General features: G+C 40.5%; 1 protein-coding gene and 1 long non-coding RNA gene across 5 annotated transcripts in view; one reads left to right on the top strand and one right to left on the bottom strand.

Moving 5' to 3' along the window:
• The first annotated feature begins 8,237 nt into the window (after positions 1–8,237).
• Positions 8,238–26,797, top strand: part of SAR1B (secretion associated Ras related GTPase 1B) — a 32,390-nt gene continuing 13,830 nt past the window's right edge. The window contains exons 1-4 of one of the 3 annotated variants that reach the window (XM_082725789.1): positions 8,252–8,362; positions 8,680–8,811; positions 21,669–21,744; positions 26,333–26,452. In XM_082725789.1, coding sequence (XP_082581915.1) covers positions 21,687–21,744; positions 26,333–26,452 — 178 coding nt within the window. In that variant the 5' untranslated portion in view covers positions 8,252–8,362; positions 8,680–8,811; positions 21,669–21,686. Of the gene's footprint in view, positions 8,363–8,679; positions 8,812–8,870; positions 8,985–21,668; positions 21,745–26,332; positions 26,453–26,797 lie in introns of all 3 variants that reach the window. The other 2 variants (XM_082725790.1, XM_082725788.1) reach the window with 2 other exon arrangements.
• LOC309862188 overlaps positions 17,303–26,797 on the bottom strand; it is a 29,247-nt gene continuing 19,752 nt past the window's right edge. Inside the window, exons 3-4 of one of the 2 annotated variants that reach the window (XR_014310342.1) lie at positions 18,607–18,679; positions 17,303–18,494 (exon numbers count right to left, since the gene is read on the bottom strand). This is a non-coding gene — a long non-coding RNA (uncharacterized lncRNA). Of the gene's footprint in view, positions 18,680–26,797 lie in introns of both variants that reach the window. The other variant, XR_014310343.1, reaches the window with a different exon arrangement.

Genomic DNA, 26,797 nt, shown 5'->3' on the forward strand with positions numbered 1-26,797 from the left:
GATAAACAAACAAAAAAACTAGGTGATACTTCAGAGTCTCAGCAGGAGACAGCACTATACAAAGAATATTCCATTAAATGTGATTATTTATTTTAAACCAAAGAGGTAGACAAGCATTCCTAATAAAATTCGCTGACAGGGGCACCTGGGTGGCTCAGTGGGTTAAAGCCTCTGTCTTCGGCTCAGGTCATGATCTCAGTTTCCTGGGATTGAGTCCCACATCGGGCTCTCTGCTCAGCGGGGAGCCTGCTTCCCCATCTCTCTGCCTGCTTCTCTGCCTACTTGTGGTCTCTGTCAAATAAAGAAATAAAATCTTTTTAAAAAATAAATAAAATAAAACAAAATTCGCTGACATGCAGAAGTGAACCCAGGCTCATACAGGAGGGCCCCTTTGCCTGCCTGTTCCTCATGGTTGAATTGTCAGCTGATAAATGGGAACAATTCTGTTTACTTTTCAGAATAGGGGGAGTTAATCTAGGTCCTTTAATTATTTAAATATGTGTCCTATTTCAAACAAACAGACAAAAAAAAAGGTTTCAGTTACAAACAACAGGTTCTGAAATTCTTGTGACTCCATTTTAAGAACAGTTCCCTTGGCCTCATTTGCCTCTGGCAGGACATCTGTTTGTATCTAAAGTCAATAGCTCAGAAGCTACACCGCAAGAGCACTCATCTCACACCAAGCCAGTAAATCCCATCGTTCTCTTTGAAAACTTTTCATCTTTATGTAGGTTCTTGCCATTCTCACCACCCACTGATTAATTTTCATTATTTTGCACTGGAGCTCCAGGGATAGCCTTTCTGGTTTGCCTCTCTCCAATCCATCTTACATGTTTAACTGAGCTCCTAAATACTGATTCTGTCTTTATTCTATCTTTTCCTTTACCCCAACACCTATAATTGCTCCCCTTGTCTGTTCCATCAAGTTTCTCTACATGGCTTTTCTCATCTTGCACAGAGTAAAACCCAAATCCCCACTCGACCTTCTAAGTCCCACATGACCAGGCCCTGCTACCTCTCTGTCTTCATCTTCCACACTCTCTCACTCACTCCACTATACACATACTTGCTGTTTCTCCACCTACCCAACCACAAGCCTGCCTTTTACACTTAACTTCTTTTTTTTCTTTTCTTTTCTTTTTTTTTTTCTTTTTTTTTATTTGACAGAGAGAGATCACGAGTAGGCAGAGAGGCAGGCAGAGAGAGAGGGAGGAAGTAGGCTCCCTGCTGAGCAGAGAGCCTGATTCGGGGCTCAATCCCAGGACCCTGGGATCATGACCTGAGCTGAAGGCAGAGGCTTTAACCCACTTAGCCACAGCAGGCGCCCCTACATTTAACTTCTTAACCCACGATGCTCTTCTGAAAGATATACCTGTGGTTCAATCTCTCTCCACTTCAGGCTTTATTCACAATAACTTATTGTTTACCCCTTCTCTAAATACCCCTACAATAGCATACCCTCTCTGCTCATTCTAACCTCTTATCTTGCTTATTGTGTTTTTTTTTTTTTTATAACACTTCTCATTGTTAAATGCTTGAGGCTATGTTTACCTTTCTCCGTGGAATAAAATTCTATACAGATCCTCCCCATTCTAAGGTGATTTTTTTTTAAAGATTTTATTTACTTATTTGACAGATAGAGCTCACAAGTAGACAGAGAGGCAGGCAGAGAGAGAGGGGGAAGCAGGGTCCCTAACAAGCAGAGAGCCCCATGCAGGGCTCAATCCCAGGACCCTGGGATCATGACCTGGGCCGAAGGCAGAGGCTTAACCCACTGAGCCACCCAGGCACCCCGTAAGGTAATTTTTAAAATTTCATATGTGTCTTGTTTTTAGATCCTCAGATAGTAGAAACCAAGGATGTGTCCTTCTCACATCTATATTCTCGGCACTTGGCTTAGGGCCTCACCTTTAACAGGTGTTCACTAAATGTTTTCAAGTGAATGAATTTAAAGTGTCATCTTTTCCCATCTTCTGACTATTTTGCCCCTCAACAATTCACTACTTCGAGTTCATATTTCAAGTATAGTCTAAACCACATTACTAGTACTTATTTCTAAATTATGTTGTCTTTCATTCTTTCAGGTTCTTTTTTAAAAAGGTTTTTTGTTTATTTTATTTAAAGATTTTATATATTTATTTGACAGAGAGAGGTCACAAATAGGCCGAGCAGCAGGCAGAGAGAGAAGGGGAAGCAGGCTCCCCGCTGAGCAGAGAGCCTGATGCCGGGCTCGATCCCAGGACCCCAGGATCATGACCTGAGCCAAAGACAGAGGCTTTAACCCACTGAGCCACCCAGGCGCCCATAAATACATTATTTTTAAATTTAAATTTTGGTCAGTGGTATTGAAGTATTGGTACTGAAACAACGAGTAACAAGTAGGAATCTGGTTTGGTTAGGATGGTCAGGACAAGAGGTGACATTTCAGGTGTGATCCAAAGGATGAGAGAGGTAGCTATACAAAGAGAGAAAATGGAAAGAAGAAAGGCTCTGGTCAAAGGCAACACCACCTACAAAATGCAGAGGCAGGAATGAGCTTGCTATGGTGAGCAAGGCAGAAATGGCAAGAGGTAAGATTGGAGAAGTAGATGAGGCAGAGCAATACCTCTTGTAAGGCATTGTAAGAAGTTTATAGGCCTTGGGAAGCAGTTGAAGAGTTATAAAGAGGGGAGTAATTTGATCCAAGTCGTGCTTTAAGATGAATGCAATTTTATTTTATTTCTTAAAAAGATTTTAGTTATTCATTGGAGAGAGATACAGAGACAGAGGCGGAGAAAGAGAGAGCACAAGTAGGGGGAGAGGCAGAGGGAAAGGGAGAAGCAGGCTCCCTGATGAGCTAGGAACCTGACCTGAGGCTCCATGCCAGGACCTGGAGATCATAACCTGAGCCACAAGATGCTTAACCATCTGAGCCACCCAGGCATCCCTGAATGCATTTTTTTTTTAATCAGTAAGGAAGGCACCTAGGTGGCTCAGCTGGTTGATCATCTGCCTTTGGCTCAGCTCCTGATCCCGCTGAGCAGGGAGTCTGCTTCTCCCTTCCTCTGCCTCTTCCCTAACTTGTGCGCACTTTTGCTCTCTCTCTCTCTCTCTCCCTCCCTCACTCCCTCTCAAATAAATAAATAAAATCTTCAAAGAAACTAAAAAGAAAAAAATCTGGGGTGCCTGGCCGTCTTAGTGGGTGGAGCATGTAAATCTTGTTCTTGGGGTCATGACTTTAAACACCACATTGGGCCTAAAGCTTACTTTAAAAAAATCCAACAGCTGTGATGATTATTGACTGCAGGGAGAAGAATGGAGTTGTTGCATTAAACTAGGCCAGGGATACCAGTAATCTGCAGTGAGGTTGCTATTGTGGGAATTTAAGTAATCCAAGTTAAAATTCTGGACTTCGAAAAACTCTTTTATTTTAGCTAATAATATGCTATCAATCATGACATCTTACAGGTTTGTTCAAGGATTTATAGATTCTCACACACAACTCGATATTTCTTTGTTCTCGCAGACCCAACCTAGGCCTGTGTTACCACTTAACCTGCATGATTGGACCAACCTCATTCCTGAGCTCTGTTTTCAGTCAAGCTGTTCCAATACAACCCACACTAGTTGCTGCTAGAGCAAACTAACTTTCTTTCTTCCTTAAAATATTATTTATTTATTTATTTGGCAGAAAGACGGTGAGAGAGGGAACACAAGCAGGGGAAGTGGGAGAGGGAGAAGCAGACTCCCCACCAAGCAGGGAGCTCAATGCTGGGCTCTATGTGGGGCTTGAATCCAGGACGCTGGGATCATGACCTGAGCCCAAGGCAGATGCTTAACGACTGAGCCACCCAGACGCCCCTAGAGCAAACTTTCAAAAACAACACTGAACACGTTTCTGCTCTATTCAAAACCCTCAAGAGGCTCTATAATATGGGAGCCTAGGTCCCTGACAGTCCAGCCCAAATCTACCCAGTCAAATCATAATACCTGCCTGGTGCTTTTTCCATCTCTCCCCCTTTTTGTATGTTATTTTCTCTTATATCATCCCTTCTGAATCTTCTGGATATTAATCCCCATTTTACCTACACGGGCACTCTAGGTGGCTAGTTTTGTTAGAAGCATAGTCTGTGGCTAGAAGTTGTGCTCTTATCTTTTATATTCTATTAAAAATGTATCCGTTAAAATTCAGAATTTAGAATCATTAATTACATGGTAAAGTGTCTATAATAAATGTTTTGAATTTTAAATGTTTTATAAAACTGTGTATAGTATGATTATAATCTAATAAGAATGGTTTAATCTGTGAGGTGAGACTGGGGGTGATTTTTGTTTCCAGAAGGTATTTTTCTGGGTTTTCTAAACTTTTTCTTTTCTTTTCTTTTCTTTTTTTGACAGAGAGATAGAGGGCAGACGTAGGCAGAGCATCAGATAGAGGAAGAGGAAAAGGTAGATTCTCCACTGAGCAGGGAGCCCGACCCGGGGCTTAATCCCAGGACCCTGGGTTCATGACCTGAGCCAAAGGCAGCCTCTTAACTGACTGAGCCACCGAGGCACCCCAAACTTTTTATAATTAATATGTATTACTTTTATAACAACAATCATCAAAAAGAATGGGGGGAAATATGTTATGTAGCCTTTAAGACTATCTCAAACAGGGGCGCCTGGGTGGCTCAGTGGGTTAAAGCCTCTGCCTTCGGCTCAGGTCATGATCCCAGGGTCCTGGAATGGAGCCCCGCATCGGGCTCTCTGCTCAGCAGGGAGCCTGCTTCCTCCTCTCTCTCTGCCTGCCTCTCTGCCTACTTGTGATCTATTTGTCAAATAAATAAATAAAATCTTAAAAAAAAAAAAAAGACTGTCTCAAACACTGGCATCACTGGCTTCTTCACTCCCTCATCACCATCACCATTTTCTACATTATCCTCTCTCCCCTCATCTTTTTTGAAAGTCAGGTGTGACTTAACTCATTTTCCTGCCAAACTGGGAGGTCCTTGAGTAAAGACACTATGTCTTGCCTATTGTCACAACTCTGCATTCCTAGATATTTTACAACTTCTTGCTGAATCCAGGAGTTTAGATTTTTTAAGGCTGAATAAAATGCCAGCAATATCAGGAAAGAAAGGCTATCAAGATAAGAGCTATAATTTTGAGGAATCCAGTGAACTAGTCCTTTACTTAGAAGCATTTGTTAAACCTGTTAACCTTAAGGGGCACCTGGGTGGTTCAGTGGGTTGAGCATCAGACTCTTGATTTCTGCTCGGGTCCTGATTTCAGGGTCATGGGATTGAGCCCCATGTTGGGGGTGTCATCCTGAGCATGGAGCCTGCTTGGAATTCTCTCTCTCCTTCTCCCTTTGCCTGCCCCAGCTTGCGTGCTCTCTTTGTCTCTCTACAACTGAAAGAAAACAAAAACAAAAAACTGTTAACCTTAAAAATTAAACTGTCAGTTATCTTACTGGAAAAAAAAAAGTTTATTCTGAAATAGCAGAGAACTGCATTTCCAGACACACAGGCTAGGGCTTTGCAAGTCTAGAGAACATGGGAGAGGACCACTCTTTACAGAGGACTGGCTAAGTTGAGAGGCCTTTGTTATAAACAAAACACCTCTCAGAATAAACTGGGAGCTCTAAGTTTAGTGGCTTTTCATTGGCTCAATTGTGACAGTCTCTCATTGGCTGGGCTGTTGCTGGACAAAGAAATCCTTTCCTCCTGTTACAGAGATAAATAGTTTTTTTTCATATGGGGAATGCAATGGAAGGGTCTGCAATGGAGGAAGAGTGGCAGGGTATAAGAGCTTCCATTTCTGGTTCCTGACTCCAGTGTGTGTGTGTGTATGCGTGATTAAAATTTATTTTTTAAAGATTTTTAAGATTAAGATTATTTTTTAAGATTTTATTAAGATTTATTTATTTAATATGTGTGTGTGTGTGTGTTTTAGGATTTATTTTTATTTATTTTTTTAAAAGAGATTTTATTCATTTATGTGACAGACAGAGATCACAAGTAGGCAGAAAATCAGGCAGAGAGAGAGGAGGAAGCAGGCTCCCTGCTGAGCAGAGAGTCAGATGCAGGTCTCGATCCCAGGACCCTGGAACCATGACCTGAGCTGAAGGCAGAGGCTTTAACCCACTGAGCCACCCAGGCGCCCTGAGGATTTATTTATTTAAGTGATTTCTATACCCAACATTGGGCTCCAGCTCATGATCTCAAGACAGAGTCCCATCCTCCACTGACTGAGCCAGCCAGGCACCCGTCCTGACTCCATTTTAAATGAGATTTCCTTTTATTAATTTTAAAGAAATCAAACAGGATTCAAGAGTAGGTAAGTGGAAAGGAGAGTAGAGGGGAACCCAGACTGGAAAAACAAGTTCCTCTAACTTAGATCAATGGACTTTAGGGAAATTCTTCAATCCCTTGAGGACAAAAATGTACCTAGGAGGGATGCCTGGGTGGCTCAGCTGGTTAAGTGACTGCCTTCCGCACAGGTCATGATCCCAGGGTCCTGGGATTGAGCCCTGCATTGGGACACCCTGCTTGTGTTCTCTTGCTCTCTGTCAAATAAATAAAATCTTTTTTTTAATTTTTTAAAAAGATTTTATTTATTTATTTGACAGAAAAAGAGAAATCACAAGTAGGCAGAGAGAAGGGAAAGCAGGCTCCCCGCTGAGCAGAGAGCCCGATGTGGGCCTCCATCCCAGGACCCTGAGATCATGACCAGAGCCCCAGGCAGAGGCTTAACCCAATAAGCCACCCAGGCACCCATAAAACCCTTTTTTAAAAAAGTACGTAGGAGTCCTTCATTTATGAATAGATCACTTGCTCATATGTATTGAGCACCTATTATATGCCAAGCATTGAAAACAGGTTCAAGGGAGGAAAAGGTAGATATGGTTGCTAATCTTAGGAAGCTTACAGAATGTCTATTGGGACATTCTATTCTTACAGAATGTCTATTGGGAGAGACTCTACACAATCAATCACTTATTTACTTGGACAATTATAAGTAACTCGAATGGTAATAGGCTAATTATACAGTTGCTGGGGAAACCAAGTTTGGGAGGGAGTTTTGTTTTATTTTTTGTTTTGATTTTTAAGATTTTATTTGATTAGGAGCTCCTGGTGGCTCAGCTGTTAAGTGTCTGCCTTCCACTGGGTTCATGATCCTAGGGTCCTAGGATTGAGCCCCCCACATCATACTCCCTGCTCATGGGGAAGGTTGCTTTCCCTCTCCTACTCTCCCTGCTCATATTCCTGCTCTTGCGGTTTCTTTCTCTGTCAAATACATAAATAAAATCACACAAAAATTTATTTATTTATTTATTTATTTATTTATTTGAGAGAGAGGGAGACCTGGGGGTGGGCAGGAGGAGTAGAGGGGTAATAGGAGGGAGAGAATCTCAAGCAGACTCACCACTAAACACGGAACTATACTTGGGGCTGGATCTCAAACCCTGAGATTATGACCTGAGCTGAAAACAGGGTGAGAAGCTTAATCGAAGGAGCCACCCAGGCACCCCTGGGAGGGAGATTTTGATGAGAGGTCTCTGTGCTGAGACCTGAAGAGTATAGATGACATAGGGAGGTAGAGAGGAGAGGTTTAGAAAATTTGTTCTAGCAGAAGAAATGGCAAATGTGAAGGGAAGACACATGGGCTAAGGCATTTTCTGAGGCTGCAGCCAAAAGAGGGAGATCCAGCAGAGGAAGTCATAGAATTTTCTTCTATTGAATAACCCATTCTTTAACCCCAAACAGCTCCTTCTTCTGTCCCTATGGCCTCAAAACCAGGCTTGTGAGCAATCATGAGAGCCTCGCACTTCCATTCAAGGCACTCAAATATTCCTATTTAAACACATTTAAGGAAGATACCGTTAATCCACCAGTAAAGAACAGCAGAGTCAGAACAGTCTTGTTTAAAGCTCAAAACCTAGCATCCAACCTATTATCTGGCACATAATTACGTTTTGTAAAATTACTTGTGAATTCAAGAAACAGGTGTACTTTAAAAGATATATTTTAAAAAAATGTATTTTAAAAAACGGATGTAATTTATAATTTTTCCAAGCTACAGACTCGCGTTTGCTTCTCTGCCTAGGCCCTCGGACCTCTGAAGCCCTTCCTGACCGGCATGGGGAGACGAGGTTGGCTCCAGCCCTCAAGCGCGCTCAGCCTAGGTGTTGGCGGCGGAACCGCGAGGCGGAACTTTGGGCTCGTGGAACGGTGGCCCTGCGGACCATCGGGAGGGAAGCACACACCCCCCCCCACCCGCCCCGGCCCGGAAGGAGCTGACGGGAGCTGGGACCTCGGCAGCCATCGCGCTTTGCAGTTCGAACTAGAAGGTTGTAGGGAGGACTCCAGGTGGGGAATTGCGATCTGCCCATTCGCAGGTGAGTGCGGGTCTCTTCCCCCGGTAGAACCGGCAGGCGGCAGCTGTGGATCACAGGGAAAGTGCACTTTTCGGACCTGAGCCCACCGGGGTCCCTGGTTGTGGCCAAGAGAGAAAGGGGTCCCTGTTTTCCTCTCCGGAGTCAGGCAGCACGAAAGGGAACGGGTTCTTTTCCTGCTCTGCGGTGGTCGCTCTTAGAGTCCTCTGGATAGTGCACCTGCTGCTGTCAAACGGTGTCATTTGAGGAAAGAACGAGCTGACTGTAAGGCGTAGATAAACCCTTCCTTCCCCTCAGCCTCAGTTTCCTCACCTGATCAGGCAAAGGCGGCCGGGATCATTGACAGCTCCGGACCCTGCGACGCGGTGTTTTCAGTTCTCCCAGTTAGTGTGCTGGCAAAGTGAGCTTCCTTACTAGTAGAAGTTAACGTTTGGCCATAGCCCAAGTCCCAGGTGAGTGGGAGAAAAGATACTGGTTGGGGGAAAACTAATGATTTATAAATTGTTCCCAGATTTTTGAACAGCATAGAGATTTGTTTTGACAACAGCTGAAGCTCTGACCTCACTGGCCCAAAAGCCAAACTCATTAGGTACTTCAAGTATTTGGTACACTTGAGCAAAACGAGGTGAGGGAATCCTTTTAACTTGAAAAATTAAAAGTAGTATTATTTGCATATTTATCTGTCAAGCTCAGTATTACCACGGGTCTTACTCTGAAGAATATCCTAGGTTCAGTGTTAAAATACCAGTTTAGAGGATGAAAGAAGGGGCGACTGGGTGGTTCATTCGGTTAAGCGTCTGCTCATGATCTCAAGGTTCTGGGATCGAGTAGGGTGTGGGTTCCTTGCTCAGCGGGGAGTCTGCTTCTCCCTCTGCTTCTTCCCCTGGCTTGGGCGCACTCTCTCTCTTTCTACCTCAATAAAATAAAATCTTAAAAAAAAAAAAAAAGAGTATGAAAGAAAAGGAAACATTTACTGTCTCCTATGTGTGAGTTGCTAACCATTCACACAATTCATTAAGGAAGGTAATGATATCATCTCTGTTTTACAGATGAGGAATAAGGGAAAATAAGGGAAAATTAATTATTTGTCAATAATTGTGGTGCAGACTTAGTAAAGCAATGTATAGCTAATACTTTTTTTTTTTTAAAGATTTTATTTATTTCTTTAACAGATAGAGATCAGAAGTAGGCAGAGAGGCAGGCAGAGAGAGAGGAAGGGAAGCAGGCCCCTGCTGAGCAGAGAGTCCGATGTGGGACTCGATCCCAGGACCATGAGATCATGACCTGAGTGGAAGGCAGCGGCTTAACCCACTGAGCCACCCAGGCGCTCCTCTAATACTGTTTTGAGGATATACATTCATTACCAAGATATTTGGAACTTAACTAATCTTATAGTTCAGTGGGATCAAGCCCCACATTGGGCTCTCTGCTCAGCGGGGAGCCTGCTTCCCCCTCTCTCTCTGCCTGCCTCTCTGCCTACTTGTGATCTCTCTCTGTCAAATAAATAAAATCTTAAAAAAAAAAAAAAAGATTAGGCTGTCATGAATGAAAATCACTGGCACATTGTTTGAAGTTTATAAGTCAGAATTCTATAGTAATGATGATTTCTCCACCCTCTTTGAGTGTACTTGTCTGATACTCATTTAAATGATTTGTCTGCAAAACATTACTAACTAAAAACCTTTAAAATTACACGTTTGAGGGGCGCCTGGGTGGCTCAGTGGGTTAAAGCCTCTGCCTTCGGCTCAGGTCATGATCCCGGGGTTCTGGGATCGAGCCCCGCATCGGGCTCTCTGCTCAGCAACTAGCCTGCTTCCTCCTCTCTCTCTCTGCCTGCCTCTCTGCCTACTTGTGATTTCTGTCAAATAAATAAATAAAAATCTTTAAAAAAAAAATTACACGTTTGAAATATTTTTTTTGTAAGTGATGAACCACTGAATTCTCCTGAAACCAATATGCGCTGCATGTTAACTCACTAGAATTTAAATAAAAATATAGCTTTTGAACAATTTCAATTAAGGGAGCGTATTTTAAGGGGGCGCCTGGCTGGCTCAGTCGGTGGGGCATGCTACTTTTGATCTTGGAGTCATGAGTTCAAGCCCTGTGTTGGGCCTGGAGGGTTTTATTGTTGTTGTTGTTGTTGTTTTAAAGATTTTATTTATTTATTTGACAGAGATCACAAGTAGGCAGAGAGGCAGGCAGAGAGAGAGAGGAGGAAGCAGGCTACTTGCTGAGCAGAGAGCCCGATGCAGGGCTGTCCCAGGACCCTGAGATCATGACCTGAGCTGAAGGGAGAGACCTTAATCCACTGGGCCACCCAGGTGCCCCTGAAGACAGCGGCTTTAACCCACTGAGCCACCTGGGCACCCTTGGCCTAGAAGTTTTTAAAAAAAGTATTTTAAGGTTTGAATTTGTCACTGCTTATATTGATTTTCATTTTCTTAATTCAGTATAGGCAATTGTAGTACTCAAGACTCACAACTTTTCATAACAAAGCATTTTTCCCCCTTCGCTCACTCTTAAAAAAAATCCTATTTATATTTGTCACAGATTTAACCTTCCAGTTGAGTGTCACTTTTCCCCAAAGGAAACTTGAGTTTTTATTCTTGTTGATTACGTGAATGCAAAGGTCTAATTCCATTACTATGATTGCTATGCATTCAATCATAAAATGTTTTCTTGAGTTTTGTATTTGCATCACTGTTTCAAAACTTTAAAGGCTATAGAAAGAAAAATCTTAAGAATTTTAGGGGAGAATATTTATAAGGGCAGCACTGTCTCGAAACATTTAACATTACTTTTCATTCTTGGTAATGCACAGGTAATTTAACATTATTACTTAACATTAATTTAACATTATTACTTTTCATCCTTGGTAATGCACTGAAATTCTATAAAACATGGTCAAGCAGAGTTTGGGCTCATATTTCTAGTCCTATTTGAATTTGAAAGAGAAGTGTGCATTAATTTCTGAATTAGCTTACAGGTAGTTTACTGATCTTATGGAATTTATGCACATTTTCATTATAAACCCGATGAAGTTGGATAGAAAATTATGATTAATCTTTTCTAGTAAATATCTTCACCTAGAGTTGAAGGAAATTACTCTACTATCTTCTCTGGTGACAGTGACAATGTTGTTAATATTTAAAGTGAAGCTATTCATGAAAAGTATCATTAAAAACTTCTTCATATCGGGGCATCTGGGTGGTTCAGTCGGGTAAGCATCTGACTCTTGATTTCTGCTAAGGCGATGATCTCAGGGTTTTGTGAGAGAGAGCCCCGAGTCAGGCTTAGCTCTGGCATGGAGACTGCTTAAGATTCTACCCCCCCTTCCTCCTCCCACCTTTTTCTCTCTAAAAAATTTTTTTCGTTTTAAAATACTGAAGTTTTTCCATATTCTTGTTAATGTTGAAGTTAACTTGAAAATTGGCATTTAGAGTTTATGCTTTTGAGGAGGCACCTGGTTCAGTTTATAGAGTGTACAACTCTTTATCTCAGGGTTATGGGTTCAAACTCCATGCTGGGTGTAGAGATTACTTTAAAAAAATCATTAAAATATTTATTTTGAATTTCAGTTAATTAAGTCAGAATGAGTTAATGCCATGTTACATTGTATAGTATTCAAAATGTTTTTCAGGTACATTATCATAATTAATTTTTCTTAAAACTCTGTGAGGCAGATAATATATTCCTGTTATAGGTAAGAAAAAACTGGAGCTCAGAAAGATTGCCTTTCCCAGAAAAAAATGATAGTATTTCAAATGCTGCATATTAAATCCAGATTTTTAAAATTCTAGGATAGGAACTCACTTGCACCATAGCTTTATCATCCTTTGCTTCCCAAAATTAATAATGTATTGTTTCTGTAATGCTACTCTGGTGTTATATTTGCCTTTTTAGATCATTGGCGCTTTTATTTTTATTTCTGTTTTTTAAAATTATTTATATTGACATATAATGTATTATTTGCCTCGGGGTACAGGTCTGTGAATCATCAGTCTTACACATTTCACAGAACTCACCATAGCACATACCCCCCCAGTGTCCATAACCCAGCCACCCTGTTCCTTCCTCCTACTCCCCCAGCAACCCTCAGTCTTTATTTTTTAATAATAGCTTTATTGATGGTTCACATACCATAAAATTTATCCTCTTAAAGTATACAATTAAAAAAAAAAAAGGTATGCAGTTCAGTGTTTTTAGTATATTCACAGTGTTCTGCAACCATCACCACTATCTATTCCAGAACATTTTCATCACCCAAAAAGAAATCCACTACTTATTAGCAGTCACTCCCTGTTTCCCCTTTACCTCCCTTGTCTGACAACCACTAACTTGGTCTGAGAACTTACATGTTCAGGACATTTCATGTAAATGGAATCATTCATTTAAGTTTAATAGGAGAAGGCTTTAAGCAGTTATTTGTAATTTGAGAGCTTCTGCTCGATTCTACTCTTAAGTGCTGATTTTCGTGTTACTGGAGTAGATCACTTTTCTAATCTGTATAGGCACTTTCCTGTTTGTTGTTCATGCAATAAATAAATCTGCTGACGTGTATATGTTTCCTTATTCTTGACCTTTGCTCTTCACATGTCTAATAGTGTATTCATGGTGTTGTGTAACTTCTTCAGGGCTCAGGTATCTGTGGCTAAGTAACTTTATTCTTAGTTGGGCATTTTTAATTCTACTTTGAAATGACTAATGCTTGCTACCTTGTTTTAAGGTCCTTAGAAACCACAACTTTATAGAAATATTAGTATCTCATTATCTTCTAAAGCAGAGTTTCCCCATATGTGTTAATAAATTATTTCTCTAGGGGCAAATTTTACAACAGCAAATTTGGACCATCTTTATGCAAAGTCATTTTTCTTTTAAGGCTTACCCTACCCTATTCCACTCTCTGTCAGTCTCATAGCTTTCACCTACTAACAGTCATCTTCAGTGAGGAATTCCTTTTTTAGTAAATTCTGCTCTCAACATGGGGTTCAAACTTATGACCCCAAGATCAAGAGTCACATGCTGCATTGACTGAACCAGCCAGGCACCCTTTCAAGGACTTTGTCAGTCGATTCACAGTCTTGCTCTCTCTAGCTCTCCGTTCTTCCAGGTGATTTTGCTGTCAGTGTGGACAGTATACCATGTATCCTGGCTTCCCCTTTCTTTCACTCCAGTTTTCTTCATCTGTCTATGCCAGAGCCAGGCCTTGGAACTTGCCACCACCCAGATCTGATGCTCTTGAATTTCTGAACACGGCATTCTCCTCCAGTTTGCTGACACAGTTCTGCTCCATCTTTCACTTTTCTCGCCCTTTTTACTATGACTATCTTTACAGTTGCTTTTTGATCAGATTTTTCCCCCGTTCTCTTAGTTCTCTTCTGTGAGAAGCCTGCCTTTGCTCCCAAGTTTATCCCTATATACTAGCTGCCTTTATACCTTTACTCACACAGCCTGAACTTTTGATCATACCACTTCAGCCTCTCATTAGTACTCTCAAATTCCTGTTCCCCTTGTCTTTTTTCAGGTCCTAATCCCTGTTCACTCCATGTTCTGTAAAGCTGATCCTCGCTGGGAAGTGAGGGCAGCAGGGGAGGTTGGAAATCCATGCAGATGGGCAGAGCTGTGAATGTTTTTCAGCCCCAATCAAGCACTTGGCTCTTTTTAGCAGTCCTTTAACTTGATCTTTTCCCCACAGTAGCTATTCGAATCTTCACTCTGCTCCTCAGAAAAGTCTCTGTACTCATTCTTCACTTTCGTTGTTGGATTCCTGCAACCTTCTCTGTACGTTCCTGGCTCTCCTTCCTTCTACTCTTAGAGCAGACGTACTCTCAGCCCTGGCTTTTCTTGAGACTTTGCCCTTTTGCTTTCTGCTAGCTCCTTATCAACATACTTACCCTTCCTTAAGAAGAAAATCCCACTTCTGTCATTCATTTCAAACTCTTTGAAAGAAGAATCTTTCCTTACTGCCTCTAGCTATTGACCTTCTGTTCTACTCTCTCCATAATAACAGCAGCCAGGTATTAAGTACTTATTTTGTGCGTTTTATCTCACTTGATCTTCATAACACCCTGCCAGAGTTTGCAAAAGAAACTGTAGCTTGTTCTAAGGTCACACAGTTAATTACTTCTGGAGACCTAGCTCTGCTGTGCTTTAAGTACTGGCCTTGGGTCTCTAGGATTTCCGCTCTGCTGTGGGGGGCTTATGCTCTCAGCGGTTGTCACCTTGTCACGAAGAAAGCTGTGACATCTTTGCAGTGGTACTGCAAAGTGGTACTTCGTGGGGCTAACTTCTTTCCACTTTTTCCACCATCTCTTCTTGGTTTTTTGTTTTTGTTTTTGTTTTCTTTAAAGATTTTATTTATTTATTTGACAGACAGAGATCACAAGTAGGCAGAGACACAGGCAGAGAGGAGGCAGAGAAGAGGAAGCAGGCCCCCTGCTAAGCAGAGAGCCCAATGTGGGGCTCGATCCCAGGACCCTGAGATCATGATCTGAGCCGAAGGCAGAGGATTAACCCACTGAGCCACCCAGGCGCCCCTGTTTTTGTTTTTTTAAGATTTTATTTATCTGAGAGAGTGAACGAAAGAGAACACAAGCGGATAGAAGGGCAGAGAGAGGGAGAAACTGACTCCTCTCTGAGCAGGGAGCCTGACTCCGGGCTCAATCCCAGGACCCTACAATTATGACCTGAGCTGAAGGCAGATGCTTAACTGACTGAGCCACCCAGGCGCCCCTCTTCTAGTTCTATCCTTTCAGGGTTCTTTTGGTTCTTCTACTCTTCTGTCCCTTAAGACCATCTCAAGTGAAAAGTCATTTCTTCCATAGCATTTGGCTGGTGCTTGAGGCAGGAGGCCTTTAGGCAGAATAGATGGGAGAAATTCATTTGTTGGTTGGGAAGGAGAATGGGTAGAGGTTTTAAGGTGGTAAAGTATAGGTCACCAGCAGTGAATGGCAAGTGGTTCACTTTGACCCAGGGAAAGCTACAAATAGAGAAGATTTAAGCTTGTAAAGGTGACCAAAAGATAGATAGTGGAAGTTCTGAATTACAGGATGAGGAGTTTGAATCATTTCTCAGCCCACAGACCTCTAGTGGCTCTCTCTCCAAAGGTATAGGGTGGCCATATAATTTCTTATCTAATCAGGATGTTTCTGAGAATAAAAGGAAGTACTATTAATAATTGTACTGGGCATCTGGGTGGTTCAGTGGGTTAAGCCTCTGCTATTGGCTCAGGTCATGATCTCAGGTCCTGGGCTCGAGTCAAGCAGAGCAGGGAGCCGGCTTCCCCCTTTCCCTCTGCCTACCTCTCTGCCTACTTGTGATCTCTCGCTCGCTCGCTCTCTTTGTCAAATAAATAAATAAAATATTAAAAAAATAATAATTGTACTGAGCTAACTTTGCGGAGACTGTCCCCAGCAAGCTGGGAGTTATAGTCACCCTGATCACCCTGATCACCCTGATCATGCAACAAATCAAGTCTAAGATGACATTTTGATGAAGCCATTCTGGAGGGTGTGTACAAACTGGTACAAACAGAATTTGAGGTTAAGATGATAGTTTGGGAATGTGATTTAAGGTTCTTCACTTACTGGTGCCTGTATGAATCAAAGAAAGCTTGAGACTACAAAAACTGATAGAGCTGGGATGTAACTTAACTGGATGTGGGATGTGAGGGAGGAGGAATTACACATCAGAGTTATAAGCTGGAGTAATTTAAAAAAATGGTACATAACCATTTAAAAAAATTTAAGCCTTGGGGTGCCTGGGTGGCTCAGTCTTTAAGAAAACGTCTGCCTTCGGCTCAGGTCATGATCCCAGGGTCCTAGGATCCCCGAATTGGGCTCCCTACTCAGTGGGAAGCCTGCTTCTCCCTCTCCCACTCCTCCTGCTTGTATTCCCTCTCTTGCTATCTCTATCTCTCTCTGTCAAATAAATAAAATCTTTAAAAAAAAAAAAAAATCTAGGCCTTGGAATGCCTGGGTGGCTCAGTGAGTTAAGTCTCAGCCTTCAGCTCAGGTCATGATCTCAGGGTCCTGGCATTGAGTCCCACATCAGGCTCCCTGCTCAGCAGGGTGTCTGCTTCTTCCATCTCCCTCTCTCTCTCCCTCTCCCTCCACCGGCCACTTCCCCTGCTTGTTCTCTCTCTCTCTTTCTCTCTGTCAAATAAACAAGATTTTTTTTTTTTGACAGACAGAGATGTCAAGTAGGCAGAGAGGCAGGCAGAGAGAGGGGGGGAAGCAGGCTCCCCGCAGAGCAGAGAGCCGGATGCGGGGCTCCATCCCAGGACCCTAGGATCACGACCCGAGCCAAAGGCAGAAGCTTTAACCCACTGAGCCACCCAGGCGCCCCTCTGTGTCAAATAAATAAATAAAAATCTTTAAAAAAAAAAAAAAAAGAGAGAAAATCTAAGCCTTTAAAACGGTCATAAGGCCACTGCAACGTAAGAGAAAGGGAATGGACCTGGAAATCAGAAAGACCCATGTTTGGAACTTGAATGTGACAATCCCTAATACTTGAAATTTAGTTATTATAACTTCAGTTTCTTCTTCTGTAAAATGGAACAGTAATGTATTTACTTTGGGGCCCAGTCAGTAGAGCATGCAACTCTCCATCTTGGGGTCCTGAGTTTAAGCCCCACATTGGGCATGGAGCCTACTTAAAAATAAAAATAATATAATATTTACTTTGAAAGGTTGTTGGGGTATTTATTTTTTTTATTTATTTTTTTTTTTAAGATTTATTTATTTATTTATTTGACAGAGAGAAATCACAAGTAGGCAGAAAGGCAGGCAGAGAGAGAGAGAGAGGAGGAAGCAGGCTCCCCGCTGAGCAGAGAGCCCGATGCGGGACTCGATCCCAGGACCCTGAGATCATGACCTGAGCCGAAGGCAGCGGCTTAACCACTGAGCCACCCAGGCGCCCAGGTTGTTGGGGTATTTAGTGGTGACATCCACAAAGTGCCTGTGGGCCACATGGTAGGAGAAATAGAGCAGCTAACGCTGAATGCTTCTTCCATGCCAGCTGCTAAGTGCTTTGTGTGTAGTAATGGATATAATCTTGACAGCCATCTCAGGTAGCTATTATTGTCCCCAGTTTACAGGTAAGGAAATTAAAATAACTTGTCTAAGGTCAGTGGTAAAGTCCTGGCTCTCTAGCTCTCGTTTTTAACCTTTCAGCAAATTATAATGCTTACAGGGGTAGCTGCTACTTCTTGTGAGCTTTGCTTTGTTAAATTGAAAGACTGATTGAATATTGTTTCTTAGGTCCAAATGTTTCAGGTAGCAAGCATGAGACCAAATGCCTAAATTTAGTCTCAGATTTGTTTCTCATTCTGACTTATGCCTCACTGGTGACCATCTGTTGACTAACGCTGTTTGCAGCCCCCTAACCTGTCCCATCACAGTACCTGAGTTTTTGCTGTCCTCACTTCGTTTCACACCTCTGCACATAGTATAACAACCAACAACCACTTAGCAAACCCTTACTTAATCTTCAAGATTCAGGCTGAACATCATCCAAGAAACCTTTCCTTAGCTACAACTTGTTGCCTTTGTAGAACTGTGGAAATAGGACTGTGGATGTAGAGACAAGGAGGACTGGTTTTCTCTTTTTCTATACAGAACATAAAGTCATTTATGAAGGGGTATACCATACCCCTTGCTACTGCATTACTTCTTTTATTCTGATTTTCCACTGTTAGGATTATTAATCCCCTTATAGCTTAAGATTTTCAGTATGGACAGTTTTTTTTTCTTTGTGTTTGTATAAGTTTTGAAATTCTATAGGGTAAGTTGTTACCATTCTAGATAATATTCTATTCAGTTTTAACATTTTTCAGTTGAATTACATTTGTGTAGCTAACTTACCTCTCTAGACTATAACCTTTACAAGAGAAAGAGCCGTGTTTATTATATTTGTATCCTGTATGGTGTTTAGCTCAGGATCTTGGACATAATATGAATTTGGTAATCGTTAGAATTAAATAAAATGTCTTGGGACGCCTGGGTGGCTCAGTTGGTTAAGCAGATGCCTTCGGCTCAGGTCAGAATCCCAGCGTCCTTGGATCAAGTCCCACATCAGGCTCCTTGCTCAGTGGGGAGCCTGCTTCTCCCTCTGCCTCTGCTTGTGCTCATTCTCTCTGACAAAAAAATAAATAAAATCTTAAAAAAAAAAAAGTCTTAATATACCACTGCTTTATTTGATTTCCTGCAGTAAAAGTTATGATTCTATTTGAAAAATAAACATCTTACCTAAAAATCTTCAGGAAAGATAAGTCCCTTATATATATTTTCTGTGACTACAAGTTTCAAATTTCTACATGACCTAGAAGAATAATAAAGAATGAGAGATAATTTTCAACTTGAGTAAAATAAGAATTTCTAAGGTACTGGATTTTTTTTTAAGATTTATTTATTTAGAGAGAGAGCAAGTGAGCGGTGGTGAGGGGCAGAAGGAGAGAGTTTTGGGATTTAATTATTACATCAGAGAGAGAGCGCATTTGTGCACAAGCAGGGGGCTCAGCAGGGGGAGAAGCAGGCTCCCTGCTGAGCAAGAAGCCAGATATGGGACCCGATCCCAGGATGCTGAGATCGAGACCTGAGCCAAAGGCAGGTGCTTAACCAACTGAACCACCCATGCATCCCTAGATTTTTGTATATATTTGTGGCTCTTCTAGTTCTCATTTTTGTGCTACTGACCCATGAAACTTCATAATTTGTGAGTCACTCTCAGTCAGGAATGGACTGGTTGCAAGAACAAAATTTTGCTCTTGAGAGTTAAAGTAAGGGGATGGAAGAGAGGAGAGGCTATTGGCTGGATCCAGGGAATATCCTAGTAAATACTGCTAGGCCTCCTAAACTGGAGGTAGGTGTCTCTTTTTTCTCTCACTTTCAATGCAATGTAATCTCCTAACACCTTATCATCTAGCAATTCTTGAGTTTGCTGGGCCTACCTGGATCAAGGTTGGCAGCCCACTGACGGAAATGGTTAAAGAAAGCAGTGTTGTGGAACACCTGGGTGGCTCAGTTGTTAAGCATCTGCTGACAGCTCAGGTCAGCTTAGGTCATGATCGCAGGGTCCTGGGATCGAGTCCTGCATCGGGCTCCCTGTTCAGCGGGAAGCCTGCTTCTCTCTCTCCCACTCCCCCTGCTTGTGTTCCCTCTCATGCTGTGCTTCTGTCTGTCATATAAATAAATAAAATCTAAAAAAAGAAAAAGAAAGAAGTGTGTCACACTTGTCTAAAGATGTCAAAGAACTTTTCAAATTGGTAGGACTTGGCCCAAATTTGGGCCTGGGTTTTGTTTAGTGCTAGAAAATGAACTTTGGGGGCGCCTGGGTGGCTCAGTGGGTTAAAGCCTCTGCCTTCGGCTCAGGTCATGGTGTGAGGGTCCTGGGATCAAGCCCCGCATCCGGCTCTCTGCTCAGTGGGGAGCCTTCTTCCCCCTCTCTCTCTGCCTGCCTCACTGCCTACTTGTGATCTCTCTCTGTCAAATAAATAAATAAAATCTTAAAAAATATATATAAAAAAAGAAAATGAACTTTGTTATCTGAAAATGTATTTTTGTGTATGTGATCTTTAATTTCTCCAGGATTTTTTCTCTTTTCTTTCCATATTAGCTTTATTAGTTATCAAGCCATGTCAAGTAAATGCTAAACGAAACTATGCTCTGCATTTTCTACTGTGATTTAAGAAAATGTTTTTTTTAATATTTAGTAATATGATTAAAATTTGAAAAATGCAGGAAGATGATAGACCCCCAAATTTGCCACCTATTACCATCTGCTATAAAAGACCAAAAGTAACAGAAAGTGGGTTTTTACTCCACTTAGGTATAATCAGACTTGGAAAACTTACTTAATTATCATAAATTTCCTTGTTTCATCTCTTTCTCTTTGCTCTTCCTACCCCCACTCTAAGGTTTTGGTACGTATTTCATAGACCATATATACTTCATTTAAATTACTGTTGATTAGGGGCACCTGGGTGGCTCAGTGGGTTAAAGCCTCTGCCTTCGGCTCAGGTCATGATCCCGGAGTCCTGGGATCCAGCCCCACATCGGGCTCTCTGCTCGGCAGAGAGCCTGCTTCCTCCTCTCTCTCTGCCTGCCTCTCTGCCTACTTGTGATCTCTGTCTGTCAAATAAATAAATAAACAAAACCTTAAAAATAAATAAATAAATAAATAAATTACTGTTGATTATAGATTATTTCCAAAATTTTTCTTACATAATGCTTTGATGCATATCTTTTTTACATAAAGATTGTCTGTATTTAGGACAATTTCTAAAAGTAGAATTCTTGGGGAGATTTCTGGGGGGTCAGTTGGTTAAGCATCCCACTCTTCATCTCAAGCTCAAGTCTTGATCTCAGGGTTGCGAATTAAAGCCTATCTTATATAAATAAGTAAATAAATAAGTGAATAAGAATTCTTGGGTCAAACGGTATAACATTTATTACTGCTGAATTAGTTGTTAAAAAGATTTGTACCAATTTATACTGCCACTAACTGCCTCTCTTACCACATTTTTTCCAGTTCTGGCTGTTACACTTCATTTTCATGTTTGCCACTCTGATTGGCAAGTAATGGTCTCTGGTTGTTGGTTTTTTGTTTGTTTGTTTGTTTGTTTAGTCACTTTCTTTTGGTGGGTTTTTTAAAACTGGAAAGAGCTTTTACTTTTTCTTTTTTTCAAGATTTTTTGTATTCGTCAGAGAAAGGGGTCGGGGGAGAACAAGCAGGGGGAAAAGCAGGCTCTCTGAGGAGCAAGGAGCTCAATGAGGGACTCCATCCCAGGACCTGGGATCATGACCCAAACCAAAGGCAGACCCTTAAAGACGTCCACCCCCCACCTCCTCCTTTTTTTAAAGTAAGCTCTACAACCCACATGGGGCTTGAATTCAGGATTCTGAGATTAAGAGTCGAATGTTCTACCAATTAAGCTAGGAAGGCACCCCACTAGTTTGTATTTTAATGGCCTTTTTTTTTTTTTTAATGCATCAGTATATATCAGATTAGACCACCCTGGATACAGGCACCTAGGTGGCTCAGTGGGTTGAGCCTCTGCCTTTGGCTTAGGTCATGATCTCAGTGTCCTGGGATTGAGCCCCGCATCAGGCTCTCTGCTCTGCTTACTTGTGATTTCTCTCTCTCTCTCTGTCAAATAAATAAAATCTTAAAAAAAAAAAAAAAAAAAAAGATCACCCTGGATACGAATGGCTAACTCCTTATTGTAAGGTTCTCGTAGGATTATTTACTCAGAGTTCACGTTTAATGTTGTTAAATGGTGACTACTAAATTCAAACACTTTCTTTTCCAGACCCAGTAAGATTTCGATATGTCCTTCATATTTGACTGGATTTACAGTGGTTTCAGCAGTGTGCTACAGTTTTTAGGTATGTTGGCTCTTTGTTCTTTATTGTTATCCCATTTAATCCTACTTAAATAAAAGTGCTTATTTGTCTAGAGCCTCTTTATATTATAACCCAGTAGTTGTGAATGTGAGCTTAGAAATCATACAAATGGGGGCACCTGGGTGGCTCAGTGGGTTAAAACCTCTGCCTTCGGCTCAGGTCATGATCTCAGGGTCCTGGCATTGAGTCCTGCATCAAGCTCTCTGCTCAGTGGGGAGCCTGCTTTCTCCTCTGTCTCTCTGCCTGCCTCTCTGCCTACTTGTGATCTGTCTGTCAAATAAATAAATAAATAAATAAATATCTTTAATTAAAAAAAAAAAGAAATCATACAAATATAGTTACTCACTGTGTCACTTGTAAATTATGTAGTCTTGGGCAAATTACTTTTCCCACCTTAACCTTAGTTTCCTTATCTGTAAATTAAAAATAATTCTACCCCTTAAGGTTGTTGATAGGAATATTATTTACAGGAGTAGCTACCTTTGATTAGCCACTTTACCTAAGTGCTTTAGATACTTTATCTCATTTAATAAACTCACAGGAATTCTCTGCTTTATTTTTGTTACTATAAAATGAACGTTCCATAAAGTACCTTGTATATCATAACTGGCAGCATATAATCTGCTAAATAAGACTTGTATACCCAGCAAATCTGACTAGTGATTTTCCTCTCTTCTAGATTTTAAAGAGGAAAAATTTTAGCATCTTATTCTCTTATTTACACTCTCAACTTCTCACATTTTCCAGTGAAACAAGCTTTTGATTAACTTTTATGTTCTGATGTATACAATTTTATTATTGTAGTAATTAATGAAGATATTTCTGGTCTTCTATTTTCAAATCATGCCCTAAGTTTAGTCTCCATGTAATCATCATCTTGAACTGGAACAAAGAGACACATTTCATGTAATTACAGAGTTGTCAACATAATTCCTCACTGGCCACAACCATACTTATGAATTATCATCTTCTATATAAATGGCTCTTTTTCCATAAACATAGTTTTAACAAAGGAAATAAATTTTGTTTGGAAAATACACATTTTGTTTGATTACTATGTATTAAAAGGACAAAAATGTAAGATCAAATTTTGTCAGTCTATTTTTATTTCTTATTTAGACCTCAATGTTTGCACATTTTTAAAAATCAAGGTTTGGGTTTTTTTTTTTTCCCCCTTTTTAAAATAAAATTCCTCACATTTTATAATGTCACTCTACTATAGGTCAAGTATCAGATCTCTCTACATTACCTCCTCAAGAGCTCTTAAATATTTTTATCAGATTGAAATATTTTGTTACATATTTGCAACAACTGGGTCAGAAATAAACATTTTAAACTTCATTATACTGGGATAACCCAGGTTGTAACAGGTTGGTATCTATATCTCAGTTTATAGAAAAATTAATGTCTACTGAACTATGTTGAAAAGGCAAAATAAATTGCCTCATATGCAGGAGCAAGAGGTTAATAGGGCTAACAGTGGGAGGCAGTGTAGAGAAATGAAATGAACCAAAGCTTTGGCATCAGGTGTGATTTCAAATCTTACTTCTAACTTCAGCATTTGAGCAAGTTAACTTTAAGCCTTTGTTCCCTTCTGTAAAAAAGAGGATAATAGTATTTACTTAAAAGAGTTATTTTAAGGATTACATAATGTGTAACAGCTTGCTTAATAGTGCCTGTCACAAGATAAGGATTTAATCCAACCCACTTTAAAGATTAAAGTTGAAACATTGTACGTGTTCCCTTTTGGAATCTTATCCAGTGCACTTCTACTACTTAAAAGGATGGTAAGATTGATTGTGATTGCACTGGTTAGAAACAATCTGTGTAGAAACATTTTAAGAAATAGAAATGTCAGGGTGCCTAGGTGGTTCAGTTTGTTAAGCGTCTGCCTTTGGCTCAGGTCATGATCCCAGGGTCCTAGGATGGTATCCCCTATCAGGTTCCTTGCTCAGTGGGGAGTCTGCTTCTCCCTCTTCCTCTGCCCCTCTCTCTGCTTTTGCTCTCTCTAATAAATACATAAAATCTTAAAAAAAAAATACAAATGTATAAAAATGTGTTAGTCACAATTCATGATTAAATAAGAAATGTAGTATCCCAGCTCAAGTAAATATGGAAGATAGTCTTCCCCTTAGGATCAGAACTCTTGGTCACTGGGTTATCAAAAGATTAGGACTTAAAAAAAAAAAAAAAAGAAGAAGAAGATTAGGACTTTAAACAATTTACTTCTTAAGCTTCAATGTGGATAAAGAATTGGGTATTATTTTGGCATGAACTTATTTAAATGGGTAACCTGAATTACAATGCCTTATGTCTTTAAAAGTTCATTTATTGGCTGAGTGAATATTTTTGGAATTGCTACTATGTCCCCAGTGCTCATGTAATTCCATGTGTGTGAGACAGTTAAACACATGAAACATAAAGTTCAATATTACCACATACCCTATTAGAATGTTCAAAAGCTGGACATTGACAGTAACAGATGCTGACAAGGATGTGGATCAGCAAGAACTTTCATTCACTGCTGGGACTGCAAAATGGTACAGACACTTTGGAAGACTGGGTGATTTCTTAAAACACTAGACATACTCTTACCATACAGTCTAGCAGTTGTGCTCCTTGGTATTTACCCAGAGGAGTTTAGAGCTTAGATCCACACGTGAACCTGCACACTGATGTTTTATAGCAGCTTCATTTGTAATTGCCAAAACTTGGAAGCAACCAAGGTATCCTACAGTAGTTGAACAGAGAACTATATATTGGTTCGTCTAGACAATGGAGTATTATTCAGCACCAAAAAGAAATAAGCTATCAAGCCATGAAAAGACATGGAGGAAGCTGAAATGCATATTACTAAGTAAAAGAAACCAATCTCAAAAGGCTACATACTGTCTGATTTCAACTATATGACATTCTGGCAAGGCAAAAAGGCAGAAATACGGAGACTAAAAAGATGAGTGGTTGCCAGGCAGTGGGGGAAGGGTGGGATGAATGGGCAGAACATACAGGATTTTTAGGACAGTGAAAATACTTTGTATGATATTACAGTGATAGATGTATGTTCTTATATGTCTGTCAAAACACAGAATAGGGGCGCCTGGGTGGCTCAGTGGGTTAAAGACTCTGCCTTTGACTCAGGTCGTGATCCCAGGGTTCTGGGATCGAGTCCCACATCGGGCTCTCTGCTCAGCAGGGAGCCTGCTTCCTCCTTTCTGCTGCCTCTCTGCCTACTTGTGATCTCTGTCCGGTAGATGAATGAAGTCTTAAAAACAAACAAACAAACAGAATATACAAACTAAGAGTGAGCTGAGCCCTAAGGTAACTCTGGGTGATTATGATGTATCAGTATAGGTTCATCATTGGTTAAAAATGTACCATTTTGGTGAGTGACACTGGAAATCTCTGTACTGTCCTATCAGTTTTGTTGTAAACCTAAAACTCCTCTGGGGAAAAAAAAAAAACCTTTAAAAAAAATAATAAAGCTCAATTTTGAATTTCACAGTAAATGCCAATCTCTTATAAATTGGTCGATGATCTTTTTCCTGTCACTTCCTCTATCAGTATTGGTTGATACATCTAAATTATGTGCTTGGTTCTTTTTGTTATTGCTTTGGTTTTCGGCAATTCTGTGAATAGTTTAACCATATTCTCAGGGAAATTTGACAGTGACCTAAACTTTTCATTGAAAAAACTCACTATGATTTTTATTGTCATAACTTCTTACTTTTTTATCAACCATGAAAATTCCTTTAATTTTCCTTTTGGTCCAGCTTCATAAATACATGATGTCAAGTATGTTATGAGTATTTCTCTAATAGAGAACATTGCTATTTATCCCTAACTTGTCAAGGGAATCAGCATTGTGGTATTGAGACAAGTTTAGGTAACACATTCAATGACTGGGACAAAGTGTAGTGGTTTTTTTGTTTGTTTTTTAAAGATTTATTTTATTTGTCAGAGAGAGAGAATACACACAAGCAGACAGAGTGGCAGGCAGAGGCAGCGAGAGAAGCAGGCTCCCTGCCTAGCAAGGAGCCCGATGTAGGACTTGATCCAGGACCCTGGGATCATGACCTGAGCTGAAGGCAGCAGCTTAACCAACTGAGCCACCCAGGCGTCCCCAAAATTTAGTTTTGAAATGATTTGAGGGGTGCCTGGGAGGCTCAGTCCATTGAGCATCTGCCTTCAGCTCAGGTCATGAGCCTGTGATCACTGTCAGATCCCTCTGCCTACTGCTCCCCCTGCTTGTGCTATCTCTAGCTCTCTCTGTCTCTCTGTCAAATGAATGAATAAAATCTAAAAAAAAAAAAAGACCTGAACTTGGAAATCATGACAGATTTAGAATAGCTCTTCAAAACAAAAAATAGATTAGAAATTCAAGCTTATTCAAGCCAATTTTAAAATCTTACAAGTTCAAAACATATTTTCCTTATGTAAATGTTATACTTATGTATATGTATATATATGTATATACTATACTAATGTAAATGTTATACTATTATTTGAAGTCTTTTGCTTGGATAATCTATGTCAGAGAGAATTTTGACTAATCATAGCTCTTACTCTGCAGGATTATATAAGAAAACTGGTAAATTGGTATTTCTTGGATTGGATAATGCAGGAAAAACAACATTGCTACACATGCTAAAAGATGACAGACTTGGACAACATGTCCCAACATTACATCCCAGTAAGTATATTCCCATGTACAACATGTTACTTTATCAAGTGATACCAGTTCATACGCACTAATCAAAAATTTTTTTTATCTTTTGGTGTTTTTTGGTATATTATGATCAGGTGATATTACCTATTCTTAAAATAGTATAATAAATCATAGCTGACCCACTCCACTTCCAAGAAGTACATTTAGATCTTAAAATAATACACATAGCTTTTTTTCAGTTAGTATACCCTTCTTCAGCTAGAGGAATTAAAGTTACTGTCTCAGGGATTTTAACGTGATTGAGGTCTTTCCAACCAGATATTGCTTAGGCTATATAAATAGTCACCGTTACCTTGTTTAGATAACCTA

This window comes from Mustela nivalis (assembly GCF_964662115.1).
Source record: "Mustela nivalis genome assembly, chromosome: 3".
Taxonomy (NCBI): Eukaryota; Metazoa; Chordata; class Mammalia; order Carnivora; family Mustelidae; genus Mustela; species Mustela nivalis.